Source organism: Erinaceus europaeus, chromosome 13 (assembly GCF_950295315.1).
Source record: "Erinaceus europaeus chromosome 13, mEriEur2.1, whole genome shotgun sequence".
Lineage (NCBI taxonomy): Eukaryota > Metazoa > Chordata > Mammalia > Eulipotyphla > Erinaceidae > Erinaceus > Erinaceus europaeus.
The window spans coordinates 79,308,167-79,322,712 of record NC_080174.1 but is presented as its reverse complement, the minus strand read 5'-3'; the positions used below and the strand labels follow the sequence as shown (position 1 = coordinate 79,322,712).

Here is a 14,546-nt window from a genome sequence, read left to right as displayed (position 1 = left end):
GGGTTAAGCTGCGTGGCACCAAACCAGAATGGCCACCTTCCGCTCTGCATGCCAGCCCTTCTCCATGTCGGGAAGTGGGAGAAAAGAGAGCGAAACCAGGAACAGAAGTGGGTTTTATAGGAAAAAACCGGAAGTGGCAAGTCGGGAATGGAGATGGCTAGGAAAGGGGTGGAGAGAGGCAAAAGGCATGCTGGGAAGGTGGAAGCATCCTTAGCAACTGTTGTGATGGTTTTAACTGATGGGATTAATGTACCCTGCAGGCAGGGCGGGTCTCAATATAGAAAGAAGATAGATTAGGCAAAACAATGATTATGTAAATAGGCCATACCAACAGGAATGCAGCATGGAGCAAGGGAAGCTGATTTAATGCCCGACAAACATATGTTGGGAACTTACTGTGTGCTGGCTCTGACACATACCTGGAAGGTTGATAAATGACTGTCTCACAAGCCCAGTCTCCAGATCCCTGGCAGAAGAGGAAAATACTCCAACAGATAATTCAAATAAAAATACTACAGGATCTATAAAGAATCATCCTTTATGCAACCTGCAGCCATGGGAAAGGCTTCTCACCAACAGAGAAATATTAAGTAGGACTTAAAGGGTGAATAAAAGCTCAACAAGCAGTGTTACAAATACAGGCCGATAAGCTCATTGTCCAGGAAATTTGAAACTTCTTGTGGGGAAGAAAGAGAGAGAGAAAGAGAGAGAGAGAGAGCGCTATACAACTGTTCTGTATAATTCTGTGTGAGAAGTTCAGTCAGAGGGAGAGAGTGATGGTTCACTGGGTAGGACCATGTGTGCAGCCCAGTTTTGAGCCCCATCACTACTAGACCTGAGGTACCATGGGACTGAAGAAAGTTTTAGACTAGACTCCCTAAAAGTCTGAAACAGAACATCATGAAAAATCTCAACCAGTTACAGAAGTGTTTTCATCATGTAATTTAGATATTCAGATTGAGTAAGAATCATGACTTTATCCCCTCTCAAAAAATAAAACATAGTAGTTTATATTCAATTTAGTAAGACCTAGCAGGTATGAGTCTGTGGAACTGAGGATCATAAACATAGCCTCCCAGCTTTCTAAAACCACCATATCTATAAGTCTTGCTAGCTGGTTGACCTCATCTTTAGCCAAGAGACTAGAGAAGCTCTAAGTTGGAAATGTCTTGCCAATAGGTTGCTTGTATCATTCTAATAGAAAACTCTAGAAGAGAAGGTGCAACCAGAAAACCCTCCCACTGAGATTTCGCCACCCACAGATCCCTCAAACTCTCTGAAGATCAGACCAGTCTCACAACCTTTCATGAGTCCAGTGGTAAAGAAAGAGTCTGAAGAATGTGAGGCATGGATTGACAGATTCAGGAAGCTGGAAAATGCCCTCTACCTGTGTGATCTGAGTAATACAGGTGAAGTAAAGAACTTAAAGCTGATCTATCTTCCTACTTGTGTTCTAGTCTAAGAATTGATACCTCCTTTTCCTTCACTATTTTTTTCTAAATTCTTACTATAGGAAAGCATTTTTAAATTGATTGTCTTTATTTGTTTTTTTTATTGAGAGGTTAATTGATTACAGTAGAGTTGCTGACACATAAGTACAGTTTCTCATTTTACCAAGATAAATGTCTGCAAAATACTCTTCCTCCTTACCCAAAGTACATCATCATGTACTAGGACCTAGGATCCCCCTCCCCCACACCTCTTTCCCTGCCCTCCTTTCCCAGAGTCCTTTGCTTTGGTGCAATACACTAAAACAGTCCAAGTTTTACTTTATGGCTTATCTCACCTAACATGATTCCTTCAAGTTTAAGAAATGCAATCTTGGTGGGATAGTGTGGGGGTGCCTTTTCCCAGTGTGTACTCTCTGGGTTGGAGAGAACTGGACCGGAGCCAGCCTGGGCTGCTTCTCACTCAGCAATGCGGGAGAGATGACTCATGAACTCGTGGCAGAGTAGCAATGCAATGTCTTTATTGATCAGAGAGCCAACACTTTTAAACAGTAGACTGAAAAGTGGCAAGTCGGAAACAGAAATGGTAGGAAGGGGGTGGACAAAGGCAAAAGTGGGCTGGAAAGGTAGGAACTTCCTTAGCAACTGTTGCGAGGGTTTTAACTGGTAGAATTAATATTACCCTGCAGGCAAGGAGGGTCTCGAGGTAGAAAGAAGATAGATCAAAGGAATGGAATGGGTGGGGATCTCTCAGGCAAAACAATGATTATGTAGATAGGCCATATTATCAGGAATGCAGGGTGCTTTGTGAGGCTCCTCCCAATTACCCGACAAAATCTGGGGTCAGGTGGTGGTGCACCTGGCTGAGCGCACATGCTGCAATGCACAAGGACCTAGGTTTGAGCCCCCAGTCCCCACCTGCAGGGGGAAAGCCTCAGAGTGGTGAAGCAGGACTGAAAGTGTCTCCCTGTATCTCTCCCTCTCTATCACCCCCTTCCCTCTCGATTTCTGGCTGTCTTTATCCAATAAATAAATAAAGATTACATTTAAAAAAATGCTATGTGTATATAAACTGTGTGTCTGGTACTGTGTAGGAAATACAAAATGGGGATCTTGCATGAATCCCACCATCATTACAACTTTTCTGTGGTTGCAGTCTTCCCCCACTTAGCTACTTGCATTTTACCCACAATCCACTTTGCAGTTCTCCAATTGTTAGTGTACCACCTAACAAGATAAACTCCAAACTCTTTAGCAAGACAAGAGCTCACTTAATCAGTCTCCTTTCCTTAACATAGTGTTCTCTCAGTAGATCTTATTGTTGTAATGATTTACAACATTGCTAAAGTATGCCTTGCTTTTACTTGTAGTGGTGCTTTTTCTAATCCTATTACTTTCTAAGTACTCTACTGTTCCTTCAATGACACCCCCCCAACCCATCATATCACCATCTTATTATCCACTGGGTAATTAATGCTGAAAAATTTTTTAAATTCTGAAACCCAGAGTAAACTCCTCAGAGACACCTGATTCCCCCATCCAGTTCTAGGCCAACCTTTCTCTCACCTCAGCAAAGTTGTATAGCACCTAATATCAAAATTGGTGGAATGTATCTTCTTATTCGGGAGCTTATTAGTATCTTATCAGTAAACTATATCCCTCAGTCCTGTGCATAATTCTGTTCAGTTTCCTTCCATTAGGAACAAAGGAAGCAAGGAAGGAGGAAGGAAGGAAGGAAGGAAGGAAGGAAGGAAGGAAGGAAGGAAGGGAGGAAGAATGAGTGGAAGGAAGGTAAATAACTAAATCCAAGGTGGAAGGTGATGAATAGAGTTGGATACTGTTACTATGATGGAGTTAACAGAAGGAAAAATCCTTCTGTGTGAGGTGATTAGGGGAAACTATGTTAATGTAAAATCAACCACTAAAGATAAAGTGAAGGGCATATTCAAAGGAAGGATATAAAGGACCCTTTAAGCTGGCAAAAGTGCAAGTTAATCAAGTGAAGTGTCATGTATAAAACTCAATTCAAGGAGTTTGGTTTGGCTAGAATACAGGGGCTCAGAGAAGAAGATTAAATTGGCAAGTGATATAGCTTTTCTGGTGCTTGTCTTGCCATGTCCACACATCCCTAGCACAATATTTTGGAGTATTACAATACCAAGGGATGCTTTGGTGCTGTAGTATCATTCTGTGTGTGTGTGTGTGTGTGTGTGTGTGTGTGTGTGTGTGTGTGTGTGTGTGTGTGTGTGTCTAGCTCTCATTGTCTGTAAAATCTGGCAAAAGTTGTGAGATTCCACATGCACAAGGCCCTCAAGACTCCAAAAAACAAAATAAATATTTTATCATATCACTTCACATCACATCACATCACATCATATTGGCAGAAATAAAGAATAGGTCAGAACTAGCAAGGTGTGTGTGTGTGTGTGTGTGTGTGTGTGTGTGTGTGTGTGTGTGTGTGTGTGTGTGTGTGTGTGTTTCACTGAACTACACTGTACCAGGACATCTTTTTCAGAGTGAGACAGATAGAGAAACCCCAATACTAAAGCTTCACCAAATATGGAAAGAGGGGTTTAGAGTTGGACTTGAACTGGGGTCACACTCATGACAAAGGAGATGCATTCCCAGTTGCATTATTTTTCTGGACCTAGGATTTGTTAAATGCCAAACCAGGGAATCCAGACTTAATTAAAATGGGAGGATCTGAGTTTTTAAGCAGAGAGGTGGTATACTAAAGCTGTACTTCCAAAAAAGAAAATTCCCTTGTGACTATGTGTAAAGTGAAGGATAAATTCAAAAAGGAAGAGAGGAATGTAAGCTACTGTGATGTCCAAGTGAATGAGAATAAAATTCAGAGCCAAGTAAGGGCACACAGGAATAGAAAAAAAGAAGCAGAGTCAAACACACATGAGCAGAATGTATTTAATCACATACTGTTCATGAAGGGTTAGTACATTTTTTAATTTTCTATTATTTTTTAAATTTTATTTATAAAAAGGAAACAATGTCAAAAAACCATAGGATAAGAGGGGTACAACTCCACACAGTTCCCACCACCAGAATTCCATATCCCATCCCCTCCCTTGATAGCTTTCCTATTCTTTAACCCTCTGGGAGTATGGACCCAGGGTTATTATGGGATGCAGAAGGTGGAAGGTCTGGCTTCTGTAATTGCTTCCCCACTGAACATGGGTGTTGGCAAGTCGATCTATACTCCCATCCTGTCTCTCTCATTCCCTAGTGGGGTGGGGTTCTGGGGAAGCAGGGCTCCAGGACACATTGGTGGGGTCATCTGCCTAGGGAAGTCTGGTTGGCATCATGTTAGCATCTGGAACCTGGTGGCTGAAAAAAAAGTTAAAGTATAGAGCCAAAAAAACTGTTGACTAATCATGATCCTAAAGGCTGGAATAGTTCAGATGAAGAACTGGGTGGTCTCCATATTGTAGATAGCTAGTAGGCATATTTTAGTTATATTCCAAAGAGCCTGTGACTATACTAGTTTTTTTTTTTCCTGAGCCTGAAATCTGATATGCAGATGTATACAAGTTATTGTCTGGGGAGATGATGTCATGGCTAGAAAGAGGACCAGAAAGCTGGATCAGAGAAGAGACTAGCTCCCAAATATGGGGAAGGTATATAAATATTGTTGACTATAAATCCCATTGATTTGATCTGACCTGGAGCCCATATTCAGCTTAGGAGCCTATGTGACCTCTCCATCCCTGTAGATCTCAGCTCACATTCTGTGGTGATGAGTAGGAACGTTCCAAGCTGCCCCAATTTCAGGACCCATCTTCCTCAGTAGAACATAAAGTATGTTGTCCTCCGTCCTTCGAAGGATGGAACATTCTTTACTGTTGTTGATGCATGTTGAGGGCAAGGTCCTATGGGGGCCCACAAAGGGGTCTATTGTGTTATTTCTGATAGAGATGACTGGTAACAACGGAGAGAGGGATTTATTTGAGGTCTAGGCCCATCATGTCTGTTTGTTTGGGACTCTCAGGACTCCCCAGTTAGGGCCCCAGCTGATGGGGTGGCGTGATAGTGACTAAAGAGTCATCATTAAAGTATGCCAGTCTCTTGCCCTTATTCAGCTTTTTCAGTCCTTGCTTTGATAAGGTGAGCTTTGGAGTGAGTGAAAGTTTGTTTACCAGAACACTGTTCAGTTCTGGCTTATGGTGGTGTGGAGAATTGAACCTAGGACATTGAAGCCTCAGGCATGAGAGTCTTTCTGCATAACCATTATGCTATCTACCCTCTGCCATGGAGAGTTAGTATATTCTATGTAGAAACTACAGAAATCAAACTCAGAAACAGACCACAGACTGGTGCTTGTGGGGCAGATATTAGTCAAAGAGAACAAACTCTTATTTATAGAATTAACAAACTCTAAGGACTTAATACACAGTGTGATGACTAATGAATAGTATTATACTATATGCTAAAAAGTTGCTATTAGAGTAGGCTTTCAGTGTCTTCATCAGAACAGCAACAAATGCTAATTACAAGAAGGAAGACGTGTTAACTGACCTTACTGTGGTAAACATTTTGCAATACATATGTGTATATCAAGTCATCAAACTGTATACCTCAAATTTACACAATATTATATGTCAATTTTATTGCAATAAAAGTAGATTTTTTTTAGTTACCTGATTTGTTAAAAAGTATGAACATTAAAACATCTAGCAGTAATCAAGTGACAATGACAAAATAGTCTTTTCATTCCTTATGTGTGGGTATCTTTCATACATTTTTTTTACAGAAAGGAAAGGGAAAGACAGGGGGAAAGAGACATCTGCAGTGTTGATTCAAGTCTCACGAAACTTCCACATTGCAGGTGGGGACTATGGTCTTGTTAATGACATTGTTTGAACTCTTCCAGATATGTCACTGCCCAGCCCTATGTGTGTGTTTTTATGGTTTGTTTTGTTCTGAACATCTAAGGTAACTTAATTCCAGATCATATCTAATATAACGACTGTAAAATATTCAATATTCAATGATTTCTAGTAATTATATTAAAGAGAGGAAAGTTTTAAATTAGATGAAAAAAATCAATCTAGCTGAATCAGAAAATCATTTTTTTCAAGTATCTATTAAAAGCCCAGCATTGTTCTAGAGGCTCAGTGGGAAATTCAGCAAGAATTCTACATGGCCTCTAGCCTATGGGAGCTGTTAGGTAAGTTACAGTAACTGAAAGTAGTTCAGAGCTAGCAAAAAAGAATAAGGAGGAGGAGGAGAGGAAGAGGAAGAGAAGGAGGAGGTGGAAGAAGAAGAAGAAGAAGAAGAAGAAGAAGAAGAAGAAGAAGAAGAAGAAGAAGAAGAAGAAGAAGAAGAAGAAGAAGGAGAAGAAGAAGGAGAAGAAGAAGAAGAAGATGGAGAAGAAGGAGGAGGAGGAGGAGGAAAAATGGGAAGAGGAGGAGGAGGAAGAAGAAGAAGGCCTCAGTATCCAAAATTAAAGTTATTATCTAATGTGAGCTGAGGTGCTCATGTGGGTACATAGGAGAAAAAAAAGTTTTGAGGTGAACCTTGAGGAAAGGTAGATTTTGCATAGTTAGATAGGAAACCCCAACTTTGAAGCCACATATTATTAAGAATAGAAAGTTAGATGTCACCAGGTTGAACACTCGTGTCACCATGAGCAAAGACTGGGGTTCAAGCCTCATGTCCACCTGCATGAGGGAAGCTTCAGGAATGATGACGTAATGCTGTAGATGTCTTTCTTTTTCCCTTTCTATACTTTGATCCCTCTCTATCTTTCTCTGCCCTATCAAATAAAAATAATAATTAATAAATATTTTTTCAAAAGAAAGAACGAATATGATGAGGAATAGAGTGACAAAGACAAGACCAGAAAAGTACATCCATCTGGATAGTACAGATGAAACTCTTAGGAATTGGATGGCTGGTTTGAGGCTTCATTCTCTACCCAGCACCCACTAAAGTTTCACCAGAAAAGAAACTGAGACAGATAATTTATGGAAGATACTGAAAAAAAAACATAAAATCAAAAGGTTATTAAAATTATCAGATTCTAAGTATTCATGCCAAGACTTTGAGACTAGAAATGAGGTTACAAGCAAAAAACAAGACAAAATCTGGGTGGAGGGAAGAGACAGTTCTTTCTGAGTTGTGATGGTGGATGATAGATCAGAAATTTAGTTGCTTAGAGATTCCCCAAAGACAGACTTTTCTCATACTTCTGAGCCATTCTGAGAAAAGAAGAAAAAAATGAAGGTTTGTTGACTTTGGAGGCGGATTGCCACAGATTAGAAGTGCTTTCTCATGTCCTCTTCAATATTTATACTTGTTTTCTCTGTTTCTATGAAATTCATTAGCTTCTTAACAGCCAAGGAATGTGTCAGCCAGATCTGGTAACATTTATAGCTATCTTTAATGAGGAAAGAGGATAAACTGAGGTCATTTTTGGTAGTTTATTAGCCATGGTATTTAGTGGACCACCATGGCCCCATTCTACATAGGATACCTATTCTACCCAGTGATGAATCACCACTCTTTATTATGTGTAAGAAAATATGTAGGCCAGGGTGTTCTTCTTCCAGGATGAAGGCAGGTCATCCATCATCCAATTAACGTTTCTGGGAACCTACTCTGTGCTTATTTGTTAATGGGAGTTGTCAAGAAAATATCCTTGAGGAGGAAGAATAAGAAATGGCTATGAAAAACTGGCCCTGATTTCTAAAGAAAGAAGGATGGTTGGAAGGATTGTTTGGGTAAAGGGTAAGCTTGAAATTTTCCCAGTAAACTAAAGGTTAGCTAGAAAACAGTTTTGAGTTCTAGGAGTCAAAATGCAATGAGAGTACTCAAGGATATTTTTTGTTGGGGTCTGGGCTCTCTCTCCATGCACTGGAGCTCTAATTTTTCACATCCATTTTTTCACAATCAATGGTGAAAGGATCATTGTCCTTATTTCAGAGTAAAAAAGTCAAGCTCAAACTGATAAAATAACAGCCAGTGGAAAATTGTGCCTTAGTTCAAGCTCAGTTCAGCTCGATTTTCCCACTGCTCTAAACTACATGTTTCACCACACCAGGACAAACCAGAAAGAGTTTGCAGATTTGATTCTTACTTGGTTGGTATTTCTTTGTTTCTACTTTTTTCAAATTCAAATCCAGACTTTGCCAATTGCTCAGTCCTAAAAGCCAGTCACTTAACATTCCCCAAGTCTGTTTTACCATAACAGAGCAGAACTGGTATCAATAAAACATACTTCCCAAGACCTGGAGGTTTAATTCATTAGCACACAGAACTTGTATGGCTGAAAATGGAGGTTTGATCCCTAGTGCCACCATAAGCCAGAATTAAACAGTGATATGGTCTCTTTCTGTTTTTCTTTCTCATAAAAAATTTCATCTGGGTGTCAGGAAGCAGCTCAGCCAATAGAACACACACTTTTCCAAGTGCAAGGACCTGGATTTTCCCACAACCACCACATGGGAGCACTCACACAGGGGAAGTTTCACTAGCAATGCAGCAGAACTGTGGTGTTTCTCCTCTGTCTGTCTCTGTCTCTCTCTCTCTGTCTCTCTCTCTCTGTCACTCTTTCCTTCTTTGTCTCTCAGTCTCTGTCTTAGGGGGAAAAATCTGAAAAGATACCTTCCAGATTTGATAAATGATTAAATGAAATAGCAAAGTTCTTTGTAAACCATAAAATGAAGTGAGTGTCTGAAGGAAGAGAAGTCTTACTGCTTCTTCCACTTAAGCTTTCTTGGAACAATGATGGAATTCCCAACATCAGGATGGATTGTAAAGGTATCTTTGGTTGTTTGTTTGTATTTGCCGTTGTTCTACTTCCTAGTGAGATTACAAATATAACTTTTTTAAAGATTTTTAAAAATATTTATTTATTTACTTATTCCCTTTAGTTGCCCTTGTTGTTTTATTGTATTGATGTTGTCATTGTTGGCTAGGACGTAGAGAAATGGAGAGAGGAGGGAAGACAGAGAGGGGGAGAGAAAGAGAGACACCTGCAGACCTGCTTCACCACTTGTGAAGAGACTCCCCTGCAGGTGGGGAGCCGGGGGCTCAAACCGGGATCCTTACGCAGGTCCTTCCTTGCTTGGCTTTGCACTACCTGCGCTTAACCCGCTGTGCTACTGCTCAACACTCGACAAATACTTTTACTCAGTGGATTTTTTGTTTGACACTAGCTGTTTCCTACCAACTATAACACTTTGAAAATAGGTGATTCTGCCCCACACACCAGAAGTAACTCCTAAAAATATTTTAACTTTTAATTTTACTTAACAGATTACTTAACATATTATTAGCATACAGCTAATTGTTACATTTAATATTAATTAGCATATAAGCTAAAAAACGTATTTTAATAACTCCTTATTAAAATACATTTTACATATTTTAATAATGTTAATGAAACAGCTTTTATAATATCCTGAGCTGAGTGATTATCAATTCTGGGCACTGTGCAAGGCATTTATTTCATCAATTTTTATACAATTTAATTATCCCTGTTTTAAAATTGAGAAAACTGAGATCGGAAAAGTTGGAGTAATTTTCCCAGTTAAAATGTTACTCCAGGTCCCACCACTTATATTTCCAGAATGTTGTGAGAAATCACACATAGGTGAGAAACGAGACCTGCAAAGAGATAATAAGTCAACTCAGAGACAGGGATTGCTATGGAGAAAAGGAGAATAATATTCGTTTTGTTTTGTTTTGTTTTTGGAGACCAACATAATAATGGAATAGAGAGAGAATAAACAAACCTGAGCAGGAGGGACAATAAACAAATTATGATGGGATGGGATAAGATTGGATGGGGTAGGGTGGGGTAGGACAGGACAGAAAATAGCTGAATAGAATCAGATGGAGTAAAACACATAATCAGTCCACCCTAAGTTCCTAGATGGACTGGTGTATCATTAAGAGCAATCATTAAAGAGCACTTCAGAGAATATCATGCCCAATAGACTGAAAATAAATAGTATTTGATGACTTAAAGAAAGTTAACAGTCACAAGAGTCCAATTCTTATGAACTGGTAATGGTAATACATACCACTGTCTCTGGATTCTTTGAAAAAAGAATTCACGTGCATAATTGTCGTCTCCAGAACACAAGAGAGTAGAAGAACATTATGCAAGTAATATGTCTTTCGTTTCTTTTTTTAATGTATTTATTTTCTCTTTTGTGTTTTTTATTGTTGTTGTAGTTACTATTATTGTTGTTGTTGATGTCGTCATTGTTGGATAGGACAGAGAGAAATGGAGAGAGGAAGGGAAGACAGAGAAGGGGAGAGAAAGAGAGACTCCTGCAGACCTGCTTCATCGCTTGTGAAGCGACTCCCTTGCAGGTGGGGAGCCAGGGGCTCAAACTGGGATCCTTACTCCGGTCCTTGAGCTTCACGCCATGTGCGCTTAATCCACTATGCCACCACCTGACTCCCATGTCTTTCATTTCTACACATAATATTTTAAATGGCTTTATTGGCATGTGTCATATAGACATCACAATCCAAAAAACCTATTAAGAAAGCAGTGTTAGCCTTACATTAAAAAATATCACTTCCCCTACTTTTATGATCAGTCTAAAAGTTAAATGCATAGATTCAACCATGGACAAGTAACACCATCTCTTGCCTTAATTTCTCCCTCTATGAAATGGGTTATTAGGATAAGGTGAGGCCAGGAGTAGATACCATAATGGTTATGCAAAAAGACTGTCATCCCTGAGACTCTGAAGTCCCAGGTTCAATCCCCTGCACCACCATAAGCCAGAGCTGAGCAAGGCTCTGGTAAAAACAAAGAGGATAAAATGAGGCAGTCTTGATACACCGCTTGAAGGGGTACCTGAAATATAATAAGTTTCTTATAAAAGTATCTGTCATTATTATGATTACTGAACTCTGTTAATTTTCTACATCTTATTGCCCTAGATGATCAAAGAACTTCTTGAGGTAACGGACAGCTTTTCTTATTTATTTATTTATTTATTTATTTATTTATTTATTTATTTCTAGATAGAAACAGAGAAAAGTTGAGAGGAGAGGGGAGGTAAAGAGGGAGAGAGACAGAGAGACACTTGCAGCCCTGCTTCACCACTTGTGAGGCTTCCCTTGGGGATTTGAACCTGGGTCCTTACACTCTGTAACATGTGCACTCAACCAGGTACACCACCGCCTGGCACCCCAGACACCTTTTCTAAATCTGCATTTTTTCCAGACATGATATCTGACACGGTCAGTCTCCAGGGACTATGAGGATTTTTTACTTTTTTTCTGATGTTGTATTCTACATTTGTATTCTACATTCTACCTGTCACACCTCCTATAATGTGAAAAGTTCAGTGGCATTAGTGTGTATATATAATATGTGTGGTTAGCAGAGCACATCCTGAGGTGGTAAGGCCTGTCTTCTTTCTTGCCTGGATTTAGACTCGACTACAAGAAGTTAGATAATTTTACCTGTGTTGGCACTGCAAGCTGGATGGAGTCACAGTAAATACATTTCCAGGAATGATAGAAATAAACAGTTTAAATCCTGCATGTTTAGGAACATGTTCAGATGCTTCAATAAAATAAAAATAAGCCAGAACAATTGGGACTTGGTTTTAGTAGGTTCCCCAACTGTTTCAAAAATTGGCCTGTTAAGCTTTACGACTACAAAGAGTAAGATTCAATTGCTTAGAATCTTCCTATGAATTTTATTGAGCTCCAGCTCCTCTCCCCATATCATGCTCCGTTGCCTCCTGACATCATACAATAAATATTCAGAACTGTAAATGCCAACTTAAGGTGTCATTTGATTTCTAAGGAACTTAAACTTGCAAAATATTTGCAGTTCATGTTTAGTCCAAAGTTATTCAAGGTTTCTTTCTTTCTTTTCTTTTTTTTAAATTATAATCTCTATCCTTTTTAACTTCCCACTCACCGAACCCCATCACAGGAGTCCTGGAGAAGCAACGGGCCAGACGTCTCATTCACAACTACAATCTCATTTACAACCTGTCCCTGAGCCCTCGGAAAATCGACCAGGCCTTGCGCAGATTCCGTGCGGGAGAAAATATGCTCTTGGAGCCAGCGCTTCGGTACTTAAAGGAGCTATGATAACAAGCCCATATTGTGAGAACAGATGTTTTCTTTATCTCCCTTTTTACCCAGACACGTGTTTCTCCCCAGCCTGAGTGTAGTGAAGAAGCACTGTCAGAGTTGAGGCTGATGGAGCTCTTGTAGATGCTCTGGATTTGGACTTGGTTTCTGGCTATGAAGCTCACTCATAAGCTGCTCAGAGTGATCAGAGAAGCACAGGTCTTCTCATCTAAATGGCAAGAACCCAGCTCCTTCAAAATCCCTTCTGTTCTAATAAAATATATTCAAGTGACATGATCCTATCTCTGGATGACGGGTCAAACTGTGTTTATGTAAACCTCACAATTCCATATAGAAAAAATTTGCAGATATTGCCAATGCCTAGAAATGCCTGGATCACAGTAGGCTTAAATAATTTCCTTGTAGATGAATAAGTCAACCTTTGCTCCAGTCACTAGTCCTGTAGGAGTTCCACACTAGATGGAAAAAAAAAAAACCTCAGGAACAATTTATTATTTTAATACTAAGTAAGACTGGCAGGGTACCTCCCCTGGATAGTGTGCCTGTTTTGTCGTGCATGTAACCCAGGTTCAAGCTGGACCCCCATCACAATGGAAGGGTTTTTACTGTGGTGTAAAATGGGGAAAATGGCCTCCAAGAGCAGCAGAATCACAGAGCAGGCACAGAGCCCCAGCAAGAACCATGGAGGTAATCAATCAATCAATCAATAAATATCATTTGAAGTCCCAAAAACAATTTCTTTTTTTCTTTAATTTTTTTATTATCTTTATTTATTGGATAGGAACAGCCAGAAATCAAGAGGGAAGGGGGTGATAGAGAGGAAGAGAGATACCTGCAGCCCTGCTTCACCACTCACAAAGCTTTATCCCTACAGGTGGGGACTGGGGGCTGGAACCCGGGTCCTTGCACATTGTATTACATGCGCTCAACTAGGTGCACCAACACCTGCCCCCCCAAAAAACAATTTCTAAGAACCTTCTATCCTTACCTACTTTCATTTGATAATCCATTTCATAGAGTCTCTTGAGACACATGCCTCCCTAATATTTTAGAATTTTTGGACCTTCAAACTTCTTTTTAGGTTAGAGAAGTTAGTGAAAAAAAAATTCTTTTTCATGTCACCTAAATACCAAATGAAGACAGCTGGAATATTACATCAAATTATTCAGCATGTAATGAGCAACTACTGCTTACTGGGATCTTTACATGTTTCCTTTCACCTAACTCAGACATATCAATAAGACAGATATTGCAGCTATCTTAAAGAGCAAGAAACAAAGGCTTAGATAAGTGAAGAATTAAAAATATATATTCTGTGTTGTACCTGTTGAGAATTGACCAGAGGGATTAAGTATCCTGGAAACCACTGGTCATGGCTATTTAGAATGTCCTGGTGTACCTACCTCTTCAGGGAGATAGAGATGGCCTTAAGATGAAAGGAGGTCTAAAATGTAAGGTGTAATGATTAGACTAAATCATAAGGTTTTGATGGCAACAACTTCAGCATTGACTCAAAATGCAGAATAAAAGCTGCCATGGGAGCTGTGTGACTATAAATTATGCATGTTCCTTGTCCCTGTGGTGTCACCTAAGTGAGTATTTCTATGAGTTAGACAGCCACGACCAGATCTGGAGCTACTAAGCCCGAAGAGTGTGGACAATGGTTTGTATGAAATGGTATTAAGAGATCAGGCTGCTGCCCCAACAAAAACAAATGTTGGGTTATCTCTGTTCTCAGAAGATATGTAACAATTGGATCATTTTCTGTCTGAAATTCTTCATGACTTTATCCAAGATGAATGTGAGGAGGGAGATGCTCATAGTCAAGACATTGTGAAAATGAATATTCACTCATATTTGGGAACCTGCTGGTAAAATCATAGCTTGCATGGTTCAACCCCTGGCACCACATAAATATATAGTCATGCTCTTGTCTTTCTCTCCCTGAAAAACAAGAAAACAGAGAACCAATAAAAGTCAACTGAGAAGGGGGCTGGGCAGTAG

The 14,546-nt window shown here is 39.7% G+C and overlaps 1 protein-coding gene across 2 annotated transcripts in view; it reads left to right on the top strand.

Annotated features, from left to right (window-relative positions):
* C13H1orf87 (chromosome 13 C1orf87 homolog) overlaps nt 1–12,818 on the top strand; it is a 95,807-nt gene extending 82,989 nt beyond the window's left edge. Inside the window, exons 11-12 of one of the 2 annotated variants that reach the window (XM_007522723.3) lie at nt 1,202–1,409; nt 12,379–12,818. In XM_007522723.3, coding sequence (XP_007522785.1) covers nt 1,202–1,409; nt 12,379–12,539 — 369 coding nt within the window. In that variant the 3' untranslated portion in view covers nt 12,540–12,818. The remainder of the gene's footprint in view (nt 1–1,201; nt 1,410–12,378) is intronic. The other variant, XM_060206306.1, reaches the window with a different exon arrangement.
* Nucleotides 12,819–14,546: the final 1,728 nt, after the last annotated feature.